The sequence below is a fragment of the Acinonyx jubatus genome, chromosome C1 (genome assembly GCF_027475565.1).
Source record: "Acinonyx jubatus isolate Ajub_Pintada_27869175 chromosome C1, VMU_Ajub_asm_v1.0, whole genome shotgun sequence".
In the NCBI taxonomy this organism is placed as follows: domain Eukaryota; kingdom Metazoa; phylum Chordata; class Mammalia; order Carnivora; family Felidae; genus Acinonyx; species Acinonyx jubatus.
The window spans coordinates 11,459,686-11,480,211 of record NC_069381.1 but is presented as its reverse complement, the minus strand read 5'-3'; the positions used below and the strand labels follow the sequence as shown (position 1 = coordinate 11,480,211).

The following is a 20,526-nucleotide window of genomic DNA, read 5'->3' as shown; positions in this document are numbered from 1 at the left end:
TCTGGGCAGGGTCGGCCTCAGGCACCTCCGGTGAGCCAGGCCCACGGTGGCGATCCTCTTGGGCACTCGGGATTGAAGGTTCTGGTGGGAGGTCACCCGCTCGCTCCCCGCTCCTCCCCCCCTGCAGCCAGTAGCCACCTCTTGGTTCCCACAGCTCCTTCCCATGTCTCCGCCCTCTGCACTGTGACCTGATCCCCTCATCCTGCAATTTAGGGAGCTCCTCTTTAAACTCACGAAAACGGCAACACGTTTTGGGGACCTCACTGGCGTCTCAACCGCTATAGGGAGTAAGGCTGATCTGTGGCACTCACCTGAGCGGGAGCCTTGGTCCGAGGAGGTAGACCAATGGAGGCGGCAGCAGGAAACTGCGTGTGTGTGAGCTGCGCGGGGCTGTGGTAGGTGCGGATGTCTCCGTATCTGTACTCCTGAAACAGCTCCCCGCTGGAGTGCACGATCTGCACCCCATGGGTCACCACCACGGGTGGGGTGAGAGGCAGCCCCTGGAGCTGGCTGCTGGGGGTGACCGTGAGGATGCGGGCCTCACCGTGGGGGGCGGGGGCTGGCGCGGCTTTGGCATCTGCGGTCTTGGCGGCGTCTTTCCCGGGCTGCTGAGGGACCTTGCTGGCTGGTGGCACCTTCACTACCCCGTCAGCTGCCCGGGGCTGCTCGCTGACTGCCGTCACGTGCGGATGCACCATGATCCTCACGTCCCGGGGCACGGTGTACGGGTGCAGTCGGTACTCAGACTGCATGACCAGCACCTCTGACTGCACAGGGGCCGCAGCTCGAGCGACAGGGAGGTGATAATGCACTTCTTCCTCTGCAGGGTGTTGGGGGGCCAAGGCCGGCACGCCAGCTGTGGCTGGCTGCGGTGTGCCTGCACGCTGCGGGGCCCGGACCTCTATCTGCTGGGGCTGCAGAGGGGCCCTCGGAGAGTGAAGGGTCTCTGGCCGGATGCTGTAGGTGATGCTGGGCAGCGTGGGAGTGTTCATTCTCACCTCGCCCTGGGACAGGTGGCTGAGGGACACGGTCTGGGTGATGCTGTGCGGGGGCATGATGACAGACTGCTCCGGGTGTATGCTAGAGATGAACTGAGGCACAGGAATGCCCGCAGCCAGCATGACCGTGGCATTAGTGGAGAGCGCGGTGGACGTGGTGCTGCTGGGGTGGCACGCTCTCGGGAAGGGAGTCGGAGCGGGCCCGCTGGGACGAGGAGAATGCGCATCTGGCTTTGTGGCTGCCAAATGGGAGACCGTTCGATCTGTCGGGGTACTGGGCCCCGAGGCGACGTGGTTCACTTCTGTAGGCAGTTTGCTGGGCAGAGCAGGAGGGTGGTGGGGAGTGAGCGCAGACCCCAGGTTAGCCGGCTGAAGGACCTTGGTCTCTATTTTGAGGGTGACGGGGTCAGCAAGCTTTTTATTAGTGGTGACTATGCTTGGGGTGAGGACCAGCTGGTTGTGAACCAGCACTGGGGGTGTGTTTATGCCCTGGGTGAGAACCTTCACTGTGCCACCCTGGGTGACAGGGGTAGACACAGAGAGGTGAATGGGCTCGGGCTTCTCCAGGGATGGACGGTCAGCCTTAACAGATGAAATCACAGGAGACGCGTTGTACGTCTGGGCAGTCAGTACCAGAGTAGAATGGGTGGCCACATTTGCATAGCCTGAAGGGGCCTGGGGGCCTTTGGGCGAAGGTTGCGCTGGTGCGACAGCATCTGGTTTGACCTGGGACTTGGACACTGACTGCTGAAATTCGATGTCCATTGCACTGGCGGGGGGGATCTGGCTAATCTTGGCGCTGATCCGCTGCGGGCCTTCAGTCTTCTGCCCTGAATAGCTCAGGAGCACGACCCCTTCGGATGTGTTCACACGCAGGCCGGCACCAGAGCCCGTGTCTGCTGGACGGTCGTCAATCACCGACATAGACCCCGGGTGGAACCGACTGTTTTCATTAGTGCTCGGTCTGGGTTTGCACTTTGCTGACGGTGTAATCACTGCACCTGCCACAGTTACCGCACCTGTTGTGGCAGTCACACTGCCAGAGGCAGCGGTCACTGCACCTGCTGTGACTGTCACCGCGCCTGCATTCATGGCGCCCGCAGCGGCGTTCACTGCGCCGACAGTGGCGTTCACCGCACCCGCAGCGGCGTTCACCGCGCCCACGGTGGCGTTCACCGGGGTGGTGAGAACGTTCACTGGCCCCGTCAGAACGTTCACGGGCCCCTTTAGGACGTTCACGGGGCCGGCAGGAGTGTTTACCAAACCTTTCAGCGTGGTCACCGGGCCCTTCACAGAGCTTTTGAGGGCATTCACCGGGCCGGTAAGGGCATTCACTGGGACCAAGGACACATTCACCAGGCCCGTCAGAGCGCTCACCAGGCCAGTCAGGGTTTGAGGAGCTGGTTTTGCCAGAGTGATCTTTTGCGAGTTCTCCAAATCAATGCTCACGGGCATCCGACTAATAACAGAAGTAATTTTGGGAGCAATGACTGGAGCCACCTTTTCCTTTTCAGTGGCTACTGGAGCCTCTGGGGCCTGTGTGTCAGAGGTGTTGGTTACTGGAGCTGCTGGTTTTTCTTCTAAAAGAGGCTTTTTAGACTCAACTGGAGGAGGGGGTGGTGCCTCATGCAGGCAAGGGGCGGCACTGACGGGCTCTGCAATGGCAGTCGTGACACTCGTGGAAGTGACGCCAGTGGCGGAGACGTATTTGGGGTCCATGAGGATCTTCCTCAGCGTACTGGAGCTGGTGTCGATGTCAGAAGCTTTCGTGTCTGGGGGAAGAGCTGGAGATGGGGTGGACTGAGCCCGAGGCTCCTCCTGCCTTGTGATCCACTCTGTGACCTTCGTAGAGGAGCTCTGGTGTGGGACCCCCCCAGAGGCGACAGGAGGTGGGAGCTTTGCTGCAGTTACAGAAGGAATTGGGGGGGTGGGTGTGCTGGAGTCACTGGGTGGGGTCACTGGGTCACTTTCGATGATGGAATGCACCTTGAATCTGGCTTGAGGCTCATCCTCCACTGGTGCTGGCTGGGAGGGCGGGGGAAGGTCTGGGAGTGCAGATGCTCTGGTCGGTGTCTTTTCTTCCACGCTGCTGTCTTGGGACAAGTTCTCCAGGGATGGGGTCTTGCTTGGGTCAGAAGAACAGGACTCAGGTGGAGCGGACTGGGGCTTTTCTCTCTGCTTCTCTTCCTGTGGCGCTTCTGGGGGTGGCGCTGCCCTCCCCTCATTTGTAGCAGGACCCTTGCTTTGACCTTGGTCAGGTTCAGAGACGGGAGTCTCTGTACTGACCCCCGTTTTCTTATTTGTATTCCGTTTGCGGCGTGATCGAGTTGTCTTCTGGCGCCCTTTCTCTTTCCGAGCAAGAGGGACTTCTGCTTCTTTTGATCCTTTGGCTTCTGGCACTGGCTGGGAGGGTTCGCTGCTGTTCCCTCCAGCTTCCTTGGTATCTGCTGGGCCTGCTGAGGGGTCAGGGGCACCGACTGGTGGCCCAGAAGATTCTGCGGCAGCCTCGGTCTCCAAGATGCCGGACACAGCCTCATGGGTCTCAGGCTCCATTCCCTCCCCAGGGGGCCGCAGCACTTGAGGACGGGGCTGTAGATCTGCCTGTGGTTCTGCAGGGTAAGGGGGGGCTGCTGGGAAGTTTTCTGGCTCCCCAGAAATGTCATTGATGATGGAGCCAATGGCCGCAGCCAGTTCTGTTTCACTTGCTTGGTGCGCGGGCTTGTCCCCATCCTCTGTGGAGAGGCCCTCTGGTGCATCTGTGGCCGCCGCCTTGAAGGCCGCGGAGGTGGTCTCAGTGAGCTTCGCGATGTTCTCCACGGCCTGCTCCAGCTCCATCTGCCTGGCTAACTGATTTGGTTCTGGGGACGGCGTAGTGGCAGACACATCTTCCTTCTCCTCCGGTTCCTTCTCCAGATGGGCCGGATCGCTGTTCAACTGGGAAGATAAACTCCCCTCCTTCTGGGGACTCTCGCTCTTCTCAGGGGGACCTGCCACTACCTCAGCTTCCTTTTCCACTGCTGGCCCCGCAGGGCCCGCGGCCACGCTGGGACTCGCACCGGTATCCGTGGTTTTCAGATTTGCAGATTTGTCCGCTGCTGACCTAGAGTTTCGAGATCTCCCTCTCTTTGACTTGGAGTTTTTTTCAGGGGCTGCTTTTTTCTCCACCACTTCAACCGCAGGGGCTTCCGGTACATTTTTGTCTGTGCCAATTTCTTTTTTGTCACGTTTCTGTTCACTTCCTGCTTCTTCTTTATCAGCCTTGGACTTTGTACTATTTTCTTTCACATTGACCTGGGGACTCACCTCAGTGGCCGCCTCCAGACGTTCAGCCTCAACTTTTGGCTCGTTTTTGCCCCTTTTCCCTTGTGGGCCACCAGCAGCTCCTGATTTTTGGGCTCGTGGGGACCTCCATCCCTCCGCTGGTTTGAGCGTCTCAACTGGTTCTTTGGCCTCGGTCTCCTCATCTTCTTCAGCTCGACGGCGTGTTTTTGGAGGCCTTCCCCTCCGTGGGGTTGTGGGAACCGCCGCGGCCTCCTGCAGCTCTCGCTCCAGTCTCTTCCTGGTCACTCGTGGCTGCTCAGTGGGCTCCTTGATGGGAGAGCGGCTCTCGTGGTCTCCCATGGTTGCATAGACACTCCTCACGTTCCGGCGCCTCGTTCGGCTGAGGGGCAAGCTTGGTTCTGGGTGTTCTGGGTCTGCCGTGGCATTTTTAGAGGCGGTCCTTGTAATCTTCTCTGCCTCCATCTTCAATTCTAAAAGCTTCTGTGCTTCTCCCCGCGGAGAATTGGACCGCTTGAGTTTCTCCCGGTCTATCCGCTCGCTCTTCCGGGTGACAGGCTTCTCCACAGTACTTGCTGCGGTGGCCTGAACAGGGGTCTTGGAACGCTTACTTTTGTTTGGCTTTTTATCTTTCGTGGCAACCGGAGGATCGACCTCAATGTCTTCAGCAGCTTGAGGCTGAACCTCAGGGACAACTTCAGCTTTTGGATTTGCACTGGGCTCAACATTAGCAGCTGAGTTTGGCTTTTCCACTTTGGGCTCATCAGCATCCTCAGGTTTCTGAGTCGGTTTTGAAAGCGGTTGGGCACTGTCGGGTTCTGGATCTACAGTGACCTCAACCTGAGAAAATGAGGCCCCAGGAGTTGGAGGCTTGGTGTCCAGATAAGGCAGCTGGTCAACTGATGAACTTTCTTCAACAACTGATGGAGTCCTGGCAGCATCTTTATTGGCGTCGGCTCCTGGGGGCAGGTCGCCTTGCTCGGTTTGCTGCACAGCAGTGGGAGCCTGCTCAGACACAGGCTTTGCTTCTTCTGAGGCAGAGGCTGGCTCCCGGGGCTTCTCTTCTGTCACCAAAGGCACCTCCCCTGCTTTTTCACCTGCTGTCGCCTTTTCCGGTGATGACGATACTGACTCTGGAGTTACAGCTGTGACAGCAGGAGGCCCAATGGGAAGGGGGGTCTTCGGTTCCACCTCTTTACTCTCAGAGGCAGATTCTGGGGTCTCAGGATGATCCTCTGTATCTTCCTGTTTTTCAGCCTCTTTGGGTTTTTGGTCTTTTTCCTTTTCTTTCTGTTGCATTCGCGTGAGTTCCATAAATCTGCTATGGAAAAGAACTACTGGCTCTTGAATCACATCAGCCGTGCTGTTTGCTCCATCAGACGCCTGCCTCCCATACAACCTGCCAGCAACGAAGTCTGATTCCTCGTCTTTTCTCTCCAGATGCTGCAATCGCTTGGAATCTTGTTCAAAGATTGAGCTGTGTAAAAAACGAGAAGCAAATAATTCTTGTCTTTCCTGTTCTTCTTCTTTATGGTCATCTTTTTTATCATCCATTTTTCCTTCGGAATCAGTCCGAATTTTCTTCTTTTTCATGTACCAGGATGGAATAGGTCTTGGAGCAGAGTCAACCTTCTCTTTATCTTTGTTGTTTCGAAAATTGGCAAAACGGGAGTCCCAATCAAGAAAAGACCAGTTTTCTTCTCGAGATGAAGAGAGGGACTTAGCTCTTTCAAGCAAAGCCTTCGTGTCTGGTGTGATTGTCTTATCCAGTGCAAAAGAGTAAAATTTGTTCCTTTCTAAAGAACTGGAGAGTCTTTCCTCTCGCTCACGTAGCTTGTCTTCTCTGTCCCTCAATAAAAAAGACAACCGAGAACTTTCATATAGTGCAGAGGCTCTGGGTGAGTGGGATTTGTGTTCACCGTCTTCATCAGAATCAGAAGGCACCTCCCCAGGTTCCAAGTCACGTACAGACCTCTTTCGAAGGCTGTCTCTCTTAATTATGCTGTTTGGGAAACTCACATCAAATCTGCTGGCATCTTGTTTCATTTGAGAATCCCACCGGTTTAGTTCATCTTCAGAATTCAAGACAGAGAGCTTTATTTTGGCCATGTCTGCCATCTGTTCTCTCCTGCTAGAATCATAAGGATTAAATTTTAAAGACTCTTCTCTGACTGTGATGTTAGAATAGGGGAGACCTTTCTCATCTACTTTAGGAGACCCTCTTACTGACATGAGCCTAGGGGAGCCTATAGGGTCGTCGTCTTCATGGAAAGAGCCATGTCGGATACTGGGAGAACCGCCAGCCCTTTCAGAATCTTCACTGATCTGGCGTGAACTTCTGTAATTCCTCTCTCTCTTGGTGCAGACATCAAAATCCACGTGGTCCATCCTTTTCTTTTTGCTAGGAGGAGAGTCGTCAGTAACATCTTGGGGGGGTTTGCCTACCTCGTGAACCAAACTACGTCTTTCATATTCATCTACATCTTTTTTAGGACTGCCAAACTTCTCAGACTTGGCTATTTCCATCTCCATCTGCTGTTTTCTCCGACTCTGCTCCATTTGTTTTCGGTAACTCTGCGTGTGATCAATATCAATGCCAATTTTTTCTTCAGTATTTACTGAATGTGGTTTCTCTTGGCTTGGTTTACATTCAAGTGTTTCATCACGAAGACTGCAATAGTTTTTCCTAATATCTTCTCTCTCTGGTCCCTGATCATCTAATAATTGCAGCTGTTTGAGTTGTGGTTTTGAGGGAATAGGTTTTTTTGACTGGATTTCTTGATTTTCCACAGAGTCACATACTGGTTCTCCCAGCCTTGCTTGTAGGTCTGAGTTGGGCCTTGAGCCAGTCCCAACAGAAACGCTGGCAAGCTCCTGACACTCTTTGGGGCTGGGAGCAGCATTAAGTCTGTCTAGTTTTATTTTCTTAGATTCTCGTTTAAGAATTTCTTTCCTCGCAGGCTTTCTTTCTGACTCTCCTTCCCTCAGCAGAAGGATGTCTCTAGAGGATAGGTCAGGCTGCTTTTTTAAAAGTACCCGAGCTTCCTCCATCTCTGGACTACTTTTCTTGACTTCTGATTTTTGCTTTTCTACTTTCAAATTGGAATCTGCAAAGCGCCGCTTCCTTGCTTCCAGCTTCTCCAAGTCTGCAGCGCTGACCCCATCAGCAGTCTGCTCTGGTTTTAGGTGCTTCCTGGATTTAAGCCTACCTTCCTTATCTACCACTTCTATGTGGCTTGACAGGCCCTTTTCCTTTGGCGCTTTCATTCGAACCGGTTCCAGTTTAGACAAGTCAGACTTTGCGGGCTCTGTCTGACAGACCTGAAGTTTCTGATCTAGGGCAGAAGACTTGGCAGTGTCATTATCAAGCTTGGCTTTCAGCTTTTCCAAGGGAGTATGGTCAATAACTTTCCCCTCTTTTTCTTTCACTCGGGTCAAAACTACACAGGGCATGAGCTCAAGGCGGTTTTTTGCTATCCCTTCTTTGTCAGCTTTTTCTCTGCTCAGTTTGTTAGAACTCCTTGATTTTTCGGGGCTCTGTTCCCTCTCATTTTCTTGGTCTGTCTCTGAAGACTGAGAACTAGGAGAATGAACTTTTCCTTTTCGTTTCTGCTTTTCAGTTTTGTCCTTTTCCACTTTCTCCTTCCTTATTAAGCGTCTCTCTCTTTCTACTCTCTCAGGATCAAAAGTCCTTTCTTTATCTGCCTTTTCATTTTTTGTATAGCGTTCCAAACGAGATTTGTCCAGTTTTTCATATCTTGGAGGGGAAAGTGAGCTACAGCTTCCACTCCGATCTGAGGACCTGCTGTAAATCCTCCTCTCTGAGTCACTCGGCAGCCGCTCGGACTGTGAGGGAGAGGTGCCAGGGCTCTGGGGGCGCCGCAGGTGCACCGGGCTCTGACTGCGCTCACTTGGCCGCCTCTCGTGGTCTCTGTCTCGGTCAGACTCAAATCTTTCGCGTTCTCTTTCTCGTTCCCTTTGCCTATAACTGTATTCCCGAATATCCTGTTCATAAGGATCATTTCTGTAATCCCTGTATTCCCGAGGATCGTCATAGTATCGTGATTCATAGTAGTCTCCTTGGTAAGTTTCCCATTCTGAATAAAATTCTCTCCCTCGAGCTGGATAGTCCCGTCTGGAGTCCTCAGGATATGTGCCCGGAGTACGAACATTCTCATAATACGTACGATCTTGGCTATAGTCATAAGATCCCCTTCGTTCCTCTCTGTCAAATTCAAAAAAGAATATATTAGTTCTTTTGTGTCCTTGTCATTTACACATTTAATCACACATATGAGATTAAAAGCCCTATTCTAAAAATCTTTGCCATTATTTAATCATTAGACTTGGATGGTCCAATATGGTACATAGCCGCAATTTACATGTGGCTATCAGTAACTTAAAACTTGAGATGTGACTATAAAATACACATTGGACTTGGTACATTTATCTTTTAAAAAAGAAACCCTTCAAATAATTTAGATTGATTACATGTTGAAATGGTAATATTTTAAAGCTATGAGTTAAATGAAATTAATGTCACCTTTTTCCCCCACATTTTTATGTCTACCAGAAAATTTAAAACTGGTTCAGTCGATTAAAAATGCAACTTGATTTCAGTTCAGGTCATGATCTCATGGTTTGTGGGATCAAGCCCCACATGGGGTCCACGCTGACAGTGTACAGCCTATTTGGGATTCTCTCTCTCTCTCCCTCTCTGCCCCTCACATGTGTGCATGCTCTCTCTCAAATGAAATAAATAAGCTTAAAAAAAATTTAAAACCACAGTTTAGTCTACATGTTTCTACTGGATGACACTTCAGCCCCCCCCCCCTTTTTTTGGTATGAGGTGGTATGACATAATGATCACTAGTATATTACACAGTATCACATCCCCACACTTCTGAGTCTTTCATAATTACTTTTCTGCCAAAAATATTCTTACCACAATCTGGGAAAAAAAACGTACTACTGGTAAAAATAGTTTAATTAAAATATTAAATATTAAAAAATATTTTAATTGAAATCCTCCCACCTATGTGACCCATAGGATACTGATAACACATCTATCTCAATTCACAGTTTAAAAAAGCATGCTGGGGGCCAGTCTCCCTAGGCTGTCTCCTCACTTGTAAAATGATGGTAACCTTTCCTCAGAAGGTTCTTAAGATTAAATAAGATAACATTTGCAAGAACTTTCCTAACATAATGTGAAGACCTTCAGTCATATTGTTACTTTTCCCCAACCCAAGCTTTGTGAAAGGATTCCTCAATTGTAAAGGAATTCACCATGGTTTTCTCTTACAGTGACCTATAGGGGGCATTTAAGATAAGATTAAATTTACACACAAGAACATGTATGATAGATAAAATGAAATTCACCCATAACAGAGACTAATTCTTTCACTCTCGTTCACTCTCCATTTTTGTTCTCTCAAGCAGGTCATGCATTCTACAAAGTACTGCCATTAGTGGCTCACTGAAACAAAAATCTAGAACTTAAGCCCCTAATGGCATGAGCTTTGTCTCCTTGGCTACAATTTTTTCTAGCTCTCGTAACAGTGCTTGACTCATAGGAAGGACTGAAATATCTATTGAAAGAATGAACCTTAGAAAAATATGTCAGTGGGGTTCCTGGGTGGCTCAGTTGGTTAAGCGTCTCTTTCAGGTCATGATCTCGCAGTTTGTGAGTTCAAGCCCCGTGTTGGGCGCTATGCTAACAGTATGGGGGCTGCTTGGAATTCTCTCTCTCTCTGCCTCTCCCCTGTTCTCAAAAAAAAAAGGGGGGGGGGAAGGGAGAAGACGAGAGGAAAATATGTCAAAGCTACTACTGGGTGTTGTTCCAATACACTCTCCACAGCAAATGAAGTATCTAAAGACTTAATATCCAAACACTAGAAGCATCACACATTATTATATATATTTGTATGGCATTTCTCAGTCCAAAAAGAGTATTTTTTTTACATTATCTTGGTTATTTTTTTTTAATGTTTATTTTTGAGAGAGAGACCAGAGCGTGAGTGGGGGAGGGGCAGAGAGAGATGGAGACACAGAATCCGAAGCAGGATCCAGGCTTCAAGCTGTCAGCACAGAGTCCAACGTGGGGCTTGAACTCACAAACCACGAGATGGTGACCCGAGCCAAAGTCAGACACTCAACCAACTGAAGCACCTAGGCACCCCTATGTTATTTAATTGGTTTTGAGATGGTCTTTCTTAGAGTTCCACAGGAATCAGAGTCTTTGCCTAAATAATAGCCAGCCATCTTGCAAATGTTACTAGGCATGGAACTTGGCTAATTCATTGCCACCATAAATTCAAAGGAAGCACCATTTTCATAAATATACTGTATGCTTTCTTTTTAAAAGAAATGTTTATATGAGAGAGAGAGAGAGAGAGAGAGAGAGAGAGAGAGCGCGCGCGCGCGCGCAGGCACACGCACACGAGTGGGGGAGGGACAGAGAGAGAATCCCAAGCAGTTCCACGCTGTCAGCGCACAGAGCCCAATGCAAGGCTCGATCTCATGAATCATGAGATCATGACCTAAGCTGAAATCAAGAGTCAGACGCTTAACCAACTGTGCCACCCAGGCACCCTACTTTCATGCTAATATAAAATGATTAAGACACCTAGAATGGCCACTAGTTCACTGCCCACATTAACAGTAGGCTTGAGAGATGTTTTAATCAGACTACAACTATACCCAAAAATATGAAAATATTTACAGAAGTCGAAGGTATATGTGTAAATGTTAGTGCTGGAGCACTGTTCAGTTTAATAAATACTGATTTTGCACATATTTTGCTGGGCCTTATGACTACCAAAAGAAATGAGTGTTCCTGTCCTCAAAGAACTCAAGTAAGAGACAGTACAACTCAACACTGAACCTTGGACAAAAGGGTGTTCAGGAACCAGGAAAAGCCAGGTTTTGAGAACTCTGTTCACATGACTGCACAATATCCCAATTCCCCTAAGTAGGTGGGAAATTCATCTAAAGCATAATAGGCTCTTGTAAATTTATCTTGAGAATCATTTTGGTAAAGTATAAAGCTCCATGCACCAGCAGGAAGGAGCACTGGGTTTATCTCCAGACTAAAGTCTTAGCCTGTGACCTTATCAGCAAGGCGATCTGATCTTCGGTTCCACTAAAAGTAACACAAGATAAGAAGGAATAAATGAAATGCTACTTTTAAACTGCAGAACCGTATGCAAATCGGTCACTGTTTGCATTCCTGAGGGAAACTACCATTAGAGGTAAACCATTTTTTCATTCATTCATTTATTACGCATTCAGTGGGATGGCTTCCTTCCACTCTATATGAAGGGCAGATATCCTCAAGTTCTACTGCAAAGAGTGCACTCCATAAGCACTGCCATCTAAAAAAAAATGGGGCAAAACTGGGTCACACCCTTCTGCTCCCTACTTTAGGAGATAAACTCCATTCAAAAGGGATAAATAGCCACAGGTAAAAACCAAAGAACAAAGCCAGAGCCAGAACGTCAGTAAAATGAGTGAATTTAAAAGTGGTAATATACAAAAATTAACACCCACACAGCATTATCCAACCCTCACAAGACACTATTCTTTGAAAAATATTTAATGTATGCATAGAGGATTTTAATGGATGTTTTGTCTTAGGTGCCACCAGACCACCAACACACTTCGTACTGGCATATGGGTAAGAATTCCTGTAAGTACTAAAAATGTTAAAAATGACTTTGAACTGCTACTTGGGGAGCCAGGGTGGAGACCTTTTTTCTCTCTCCACAGACACATATATTCTCATGCATATGCACATGTATGCTCTCACTTGTGTGTGCGTTCTCTCTCTCTCTCTCTCTCTCTCACACACACACACACACCACACACACACACACACACAAAACAGAAAAACCTTATATCGAAACCGACATTCCGGCTAGAGGGCTGTGGACTCCAGTCTACTAAGTGAAAAACCATCAAATCTTTATAGAAGTTCAGGCTTTTGGGAATTTGGCTGTGGGGTACATTTTTCATTAAAACAAAACAAAACAAAACAAAACAAAACAAAACCTCCTCACGGCTGCCTGGCTGGCTTGGTTGGTAGAGCGTGCGACACTTGATCTGGAGGTTTTAAGTCTGAGCTCACATTTTGGGTATAGAGATTACTTAAAAATAAAATCTTTAAAAAAAATAAAAATAAAAAACTTTCCCGGCATTCACTGAACGTTGTTCAATATTCCACAAGGAAAGGACTCAAGAACTATATACCTTCTTCTGTAACTTAAAAACAAAGTGGCAAAAACATGCAGTAAAAAGGGAATCAATGTATTCAACAGGTTTCTGGCAGCACAATCAGGATCTGACTCATACTTGCAGAACCCCTTTTATACTTGAACTAGAGTGTCTAAAGGCATTTTTCACACGCAGCCTTTTGTTTAATGCATACGTACAGGGGTGGAGATCCAGTGGTAACATTCCAGGACACTTAATCACAGAGACATGTTTGGACAAACAGCCTGACCACGTGGATGATAGTTTCCATTTTCTTTTTAGTTTTTTGAGAGAGCACACATGCGCAAGGAAGGGGCAAAGGGGGAGAGAGGATCCCAAGCAGGCTCCACTGATCAGCACAGTGCCCAACATGGGGCTTGATCCCACGACCTCAATTATGACCTGAGCCAAAATCAAGAGTCAGACACTCAACTGACTGAGCACCGCCCCCACCCCTCCCGCAACACACCCTGATAGTTTCCATTTTCAAATATGATCAGCTATTGAAGCACTTGGTGACACTATGTTACGATGTTTTTAACATATCCAGTCTAAAAAAGAATCCATCATCAGTTTGGGGGCAGTTGTACGCTAACAGAGACAGCCTGGTTCAAACTGTGAGAACTTAAATGATTCTGAACTGCAATGTTTCCTACAAATAGCAGAAAAAAATATCAAATACTGTACTACAGTACCATGACTGAAAAAAATCAACAACAGGAAATAAGGTTTACTTTTTATGTTGCTGAAGTTACCAATTTATATATGCTTTGGCTGATTCACAAATTATTATTTAAAAGATTTGAATTCAAAACAAAGTTCTTCGTAATCTTTAAAAAAATTTTTTTAATTGTATGGGCACATGCATGGTGATAATCTGGATGTTGTCATTACTAAATAAATATACAGGGCACTTAATAGTTTGTAACACCCTTTAACATGTTATCATATTTAATTTAAAACTGTAAGGCAGGATATTTGTACATAAAGTTATAATTTAGCAAAATAGTAACCCTTTCAAATTATAGGGCTTTCAGTGAGAAATGTATTTAGGTTACCCTAAATCCCCTGAGCCACATGAAAACTGAATTCATAAAAATAAACCTGTGTTTCTGTATGGGTGGATAAAAGGAAAGGAGTTTTTAGGGGATGAATTTAGAAATAAGGAGTGAAAAATAAAATTTAATTCTATATAAATTTTATGTATTTGAAATTTTAAAATTCAAGTTATGCTGATAGGTTTAAAATACATACCTTATTGCTTGGGGGAAAAAAAATACATACCTTCTTTCTGCTAACATTTCATAAAAGTCTCTGATATCTTGGCCAGACTTTTCCATACAGTGATAAAATGCCAGCTGGCTTTCCCGATTTGCAAAATCCACCTTAAAAACAAAGAATAGCAGGTGTTTGATTCAAGTTTCAGATTTTTAAAATGGAAAGTGTTATCGGATTTGAAAATCCTTCCCAACACACCCCTCTAGATAAACTTCAAGTAAGAGCAATCTATCTCAACTAAGTTAAACAGTCCTAACTGGAACTGTATTTTGTTAACTCGAAATCTCTTTCAAACTCAATACAAATCTTGACAACGAGGTCTACTTTATTATTTTTTAATGTAAACTCTATGCCCACTGTAAGGCTTGAACTCATGACCCTGAAATTAAGAGTCTTATGTTCTACCACCTGATCCAGCCAGGTGCCCCAATAAAGAAGTATAATTAAAAGTTCTAGAACCCAGAGGCACCTAGGTGGCTCAGATGGTTAAGCATCAGACTCCTGATTTCAGTTCAGGTCATGATCTCACCGTGGGTTCGAGCCCCACACTGGGCTCTGATGCTGACAGTGCCTGCTTGGGTTTCTTTCTCTCCCTCTCTACCCCTTCCTCACTCACACATTCTCTCTCTTCCTCTCTCAAAAATTAAATTGAAAAAAAAAATTTTTTTTAAGTTCCAGAATCTAATACTGAAGGAGTAGAAAAGGCAAAATGGAAAACTGAAACGATACCTATCAGGATGCTAGGTTGCCAAGGAATCAGATCAATGAAATCCAGCAATCTATATGTATATTTGCTGGAATCAGTTAGAAAATATAAAACATTTAAACTTCACTCACAGCTGGGCCTCAGAGTCATTATTAAAAGACTATGATACCTGTTATCTATTAATATCTTATTTCAATCGAACCACCATAGGTATTAAGTGCATACATTTCTTCAAGTTCTCCTGAACCAAAGTTTTTTAAACAAAAACACCAGACAAAAGATTGTATGTTCAGTGGTTACCCACTCTCTAGAAGAGGAGGAAAGAGGAAGAGAGGATCATTCCGGAAACTGGAATGACTGACACTTCAAGTTCCTGGGATGCATACACCCACAGGGGAATGCGGGCCAGCCTGCTCCAAGAGTCTACATGTAAGCATTGGGTACCTGGGATGTGGAGAGGCACATTTCCTTGAACGACACAATTTTTAGGGAAGGTTCTGTGGTTAATGACCCTGTGCCCTCAAGCAGCCAAATGTAAAAATAGTAACGTTCCCCTTACGAACGGGACATACGGCACACTTGCTGTAAACCACGTCCCTTGCTGGCCGCCCACAAAATGCCAGTTATTAAGAGGGTGGGGTCTCAATGCGATTTGTTTTACTTCTGTTTAGTCATTCTGCACACCTTAATTTTATTCCCACCGATTTTCCTCCCCTTGGTCTCTTTTACAGCTGCTTGCGCATATTCAATTTCATTGTAGAGGACCAGGGCCATGCCTTTTAAGCGGTCAAACACCACCTGTAAAAAACAAAACAAAAACCAAATAAGAGCCTCATCCACTAGACTCATTGTCAGTCCCAAGAAAATCTTAGGTCACAAGGACACTGCCAAAAAAAAAAAAAAAAAACAAAAACAAAACAAACAAACAAACATTTTCTCTAATTCTAGAAAAAATGTCAGGGCTTTTCCCAGTGAAGATAATAAAACGTGTAGGGACTGTTTACAATTGCGGCTACTGTGCCTTGAGGTACATTATGCCTTTATTTTGTCTTTCTTTATTTTCCATGTTGACTAAGTTCTATACTGTGCACTTAAGTAGGCATTCTTGTAGTTTGGGCTCAAAAAAAAAAAAAAAAAAAAAAAATCAACACCCCGAAAGAGGAAAAAAATGTAGAACACTGAATCAACAAATTTCAGTGGATTTTGGTTAATCAATAAATTTCAGTGAATTTTGGTTAAAACAAGCATTATTAACTTAAAGCTACTGGATTTTTCCATTTATACTAGCAGTCTCTATGATGTGTATTTGTCCAAACAACAAAAGCTACATTTAAAGAAATGCTGAAATTACAGGGGCGCCTGGGTGGCGCAGTCGGTTAAGCGTCCGACTTCAGCCAGGTCACGATCTCGCGGTCCGTGAGTTCGAGCCCCGCGTCAGGCTCTGGGCTGATGGCTCAGAGCCTGGAGCCTGTTTCCGATTCTGTGTCTCCCTCTCTCTCTGCCCCTCCCCCGTTCATGCTCTGTCTCTCTCTGTCCCAAAAATAAATAAAAAACGTTGAAAAAAAGAAATGCTGAAATTATACACCACGCCCACCACAGTGTAACTCTGCTCTCAAGAAGGGAGTTCAAACTCTACTTTCACATAATGGAATGGGGCCCACAGACCCTTTTCCTGTTGTTTGTGGGTATGTTACCTTACAAACTTTGACTAGATGAACACTGTATGATCGTCCCTTTAAAGTCATCTTCTTTTTTAAAAAATAAAGTCTAATGACATATTTGTGTGATTGTAAATAATTAGATAATTAGACTAATTTTCATGTGAAATAAAATAATAAAAACCTCTAAAAAACCTTCTATTTAACAGTATCATGCAAATTAGTTTCAAAATTAATCATCATGGCTAGTTCAAAATAGTTTTTCAAAATACTTCCTCACATCGTAAGCTAATAGATGCAAAAGCCCTTCTACAACAAATTACTAGTAATTTTTAAAGAAAAGAAAACATCAACATTAAGAACTGGGGCTGACAGAACAGAATTTCAAGAACAGGGAGTCAGAAGTAACCTGACACCAACACCAAAACCTCCCACCTACCTTTACCACAGGACCATATCGGCAGAAATGGCGTGTTAAATACTGATCCGACACATTTGAAGAAAGCCCGTCTAACCACACGCAGTTTGTAGGCATGCTCTTTCCAAAACCCAGCTGAATAGGAGAGGTGAAATTTCTATTAGTAAAGTCACCAATTATTCAACTACAGAATTCTGAAAAAATCTGTCTTCTGTAGGAATCTTATCAACCATCATCCCAAGGGAGAAACATCTGGTTAAAATCAAACAGAAATGTACACAAGAGTGATCCTGCCAGGCTAAGTACTAATTCAGCTTACAGTACAAGAGGATGAGGGTGCAGAGAATTATATCACCTTTACTGTTATCTAACTGTACTGCAATTTGAAATAATGAGACAGACACACACACAAACACTCCAAATCATAACGGTGTAATAACTTATGCAAAGTCCTTTACCTTGAGGCGATTATTTCCAAGGTACTCTCCATCCATCTTCTTAATAGCCTTACAAACGCTGGCAATATCACAGTACTGCAAGAATGCGTACTGAGGAACTCCATTTACTTTCTTAATATCAATATCCTGAAAAAGCCAATTAGTACCAATTAGTGACAGGCCAACAGGAAAATAAATCAGAATAAACTAAGCCCAAACAAAGTGCATATTTCTCAAAACAGTCATATTCCCCCAAAATCATTTTCTTAGTTAAAACCATACATTGTAATACAACTGTAAATAGCCTGAAAGACTACACAACACAGCATTTGTAGTCACAACCATGAAATCCTTCCTCTGTGAAATTCTTTGCAGAAGAGAAAGTGCAAACTCGAAGTTTAAAATTCACAATACCTGTGTTAAGACAAATTTATGAAGAAAAAGGCTGTGCTTGATTCAGCAGCACATATACTAAAATTGGAACAGTACAGTGATTAATAAAGGCAGCCTATTTAATAAAAACCTAAGAAATACAGTTGACCCTTGAACAACAGGGGGCTGGGGGCAAGGGAGTTAGTTAGGGCACCCACCTCCAAGGCAGCTGAAAATCCACATATAACTTTTGACTCCCACCAAACTTAACCACTCATACCCTACTGCTGACCAGAAGCCTTGCTGATAACATGGTTAATTAACACATATTCTGTAAAAGTTATTATACTATACCCTTAAAGTAAGCTGGAAGAAAGAGAATGTTATTAAGAAAATCATAAGAAGAAAAGTCCACATACAAGCAGATCCATGCAGTTAAAACCCATGCTGTTCAAGGGTAAACTGTAATTCGCTTCTGCAATAATCTAAAAACCTTTATTAGTGGCTGGCTGGCCATTTAAAATACAATATCTGAGAAGAATAAGAATGAGAAAGAAATCAAGTTTTCAAAAAAGTGATCCTAAATTTTTAAAATATGCAATCCTAAATTAGAAGACTCATTCAATGTATCAGCGTATCTAACTGAACCAAGCCTGGTGACTGATATATATAGTAATAATCTCTCATATCCAGAATGAATAAATATATAAATACCTGAACTACCTTGTGAAGATGTATCAGAACACCATCCCTTGATTAAAGAAAGTCTATAAAAGGCAAAGCCCCATCTCTTTATTTTTTTTTTAAGTTTATTTATTAAGTAATCTCCACACCCAATGTGGGTCTCGAACTCAGGACCCTGAGGTCAAAAGTCATGTGCTCTTTCAACTGAGCCAGCCAGGCGCCCTTAACTCCAATTCTTTAGAAAGACTGAAACCTGTACTCATGCATGACACTCTGGTCCTGCCTACTTCACTACTTAGACAAGGTGGTGTAAAAAAGCTGGCTTACACATGAAAATGGTCCAGAGAAACCAGATACGTGGATTGCAAAACTTACACTTGAACAATAATGACCCATATGGTGATTATCTAAAGTATTGTGTAAATCACAATATTTAAGCCTTTTTAAGGGTCATAAGCCAATAATCAAAAGCTGAAACAGAGCAAAATGAATAATGCATTTGAAGAGCAGTTTGAGGAATCCTTAAAAAAAGCAGTAGTTTATACTTAAAATAGTTCTTTTTTTTTTTTTTCTTTTAAATAGGCTTCACCCCCAGCGAGAAGCCCAATGCAGGGCTTGAGCTCACAACCCTGAGATCAAGACCTGAGCTGAGATTCAGTGTCGGAGGCTCAATGGCATAAGCCACGCAGGCACCCCTATACTCAAAACAGTTCTAAGTAATGGTAAATAGGAGCTGAGTTTCACCAAAATGTAGAATGCAACAATCCAGAATAACTCCATGTAAGAGAAATGGTCTCCAAAGAATATTGGTGGGTAGGCTCACTACAAGGGTTCTTCTAGCTACAGCATAATCTATCAATAAGCAGCAGACCATTTCCCCTAAGTTTGTGTGTCATTAAAATAGTTACCCTCGTGAGCAATTGCAAACATGGAATAATGGTTTTCAAACAGAATAGGACATGGCCACTTATTAAGCTTGGATCTTAAACACTACAATCACTCCATTTGTAGCAACCCTGCTGATGAAAATGTATCTATGTACACAAATACAATTTCTTACACTCCTCCAAAATTCAAAGTAGCAGCCACATTCAAATAAAAGTATATCTGAAAGTTTTATCAACTCATAGACTCATAAATGCTAAGCAGCAAAATAAATAAAACTTTTCTGTCACAGAAAAGGCTGGAGCCCAGGTAGGTAAGTGAACTCATCTAAGTAGGCAGTACAGCTGGAATTAGGGTGTGTGATAAAAGAACTTAAAATAATTGAAATTCAAGAAAGGAAAATGAATGTTTTGCTGTTTCTCTAAATATATAGCTTGTTTTTTCTTACTTTGTACCAACCATTTCTATCTCTTGCTCCTAGTCCCTTTGAGGTTTAGGTCAACTACAAGCACAAATATTTTATTCACTAGATTGTATCATTTAAAAAAAGTAAGAATTTTTACTTTCAACCTTAGTGTATAAATAAGGATGGATAGACAGACACATACACACACACACCTGAAAGATTAACAGTAACTATTCTTACCCAGCACGTTTTTTTACTCTCTAAAGTCCAAATATACACAACAATTTTCTTGCTGTTACTAATACAAAGTCTAGGAAAGACAGAAGTAATTTCCCTATTTTTTTCAAACACAAAATAGTATATATATCCCAAGGGTACAAAGCTGTAACCAAACTATTTTCACTATAAAGTGACTCAAGTTTTGAGTCACGAGGAACAGAAAAACCCTTCGAATTCCTAAATTTAATAATGACTTGCAAAATATAAAAAGTGATTCTAATTAAAATTTCAAAACAGAACTGAGCTTCCAGCATGACATCCACATTCCAGTAAATCCCCAAGGTACTTCTGACGTGAATTGTGATAACACAAGACTCCTATACTAAGTTGCTGCTTTTTTCTTACAGACTTCTTTTATTTTCCTTCCCACCCACAGGACTAGATACGGCTTTAAACAGTACTCGATGGACAAAGAAAATAAGAAAAATGGATAGAAAAATACATATATATAAATAAAACAAAGACAAATACCTATTATATAGTTTTATATACACACATAAAACAGTCCCCCAAGGAGTTTTGCCAGACCATCTTTTAGCAGGAGTTAAAAACACAGGGCAAATGAGAAAAGTATTTGTTACACCATCGAAATATCATCTTTCCAAATATAATCTTGTACTATGCTTTATGTTTTATGACAAAGATCTAAAACTTTTTACTGTAAAAAAACAACATACCACAATTTCTCCGAAGCGCTGGAAGATGTTGCGAAGGTCATGATAAGTAGTGGTTTTTTCAAGGTTGCCAATAAAGAGGGTTCTTGTTGCTTTGGGGTGAAATTCATCTATCCTTTCATCCAAAGGACGAAATTCATTTTCACTTTCCGTTTCTGTTAAGTGGGATGGGGGCAGAGTAAAAAGAGAAGAGGGTTGT

General features: G+C 44.3%; 1 protein-coding gene across 5 annotated transcripts in view; it reads right to left on the bottom strand.

The window, feature by feature from the left end:
- Positions 1 to 20,526, bottom strand: part of SPEN (spen family transcriptional repressor) — a 124,671-nt gene that overhangs the window by 3,065 nt on the left and 101,080 nt on the right. For all 5 annotated transcript variants that reach the window (XM_053207582.1, XM_027060319.2, XM_027060318.2 and 2 more), the window contains 6 exons: positions 20,331 to 20,482; positions 17,049 to 17,174; positions 16,612 to 16,725; positions 15,199 to 15,312; positions 13,815 to 13,915; positions 312 to 8,502 (listed from right to left, as the gene is read on the bottom strand). In XM_053207582.1, the coding sequence (XP_053063557.1) occupies positions 312 to 8,502; positions 13,815 to 13,915; positions 15,199 to 15,312; positions 16,612 to 16,725; positions 17,049 to 17,174; positions 20,331 to 20,482 (8,798 nt within the window). The remainder of the gene's footprint in view (positions 1 to 311; positions 8,503 to 13,814; positions 13,916 to 15,198; positions 15,313 to 16,611; positions 16,726 to 17,048; positions 17,175 to 20,330; positions 20,483 to 20,526) is intronic.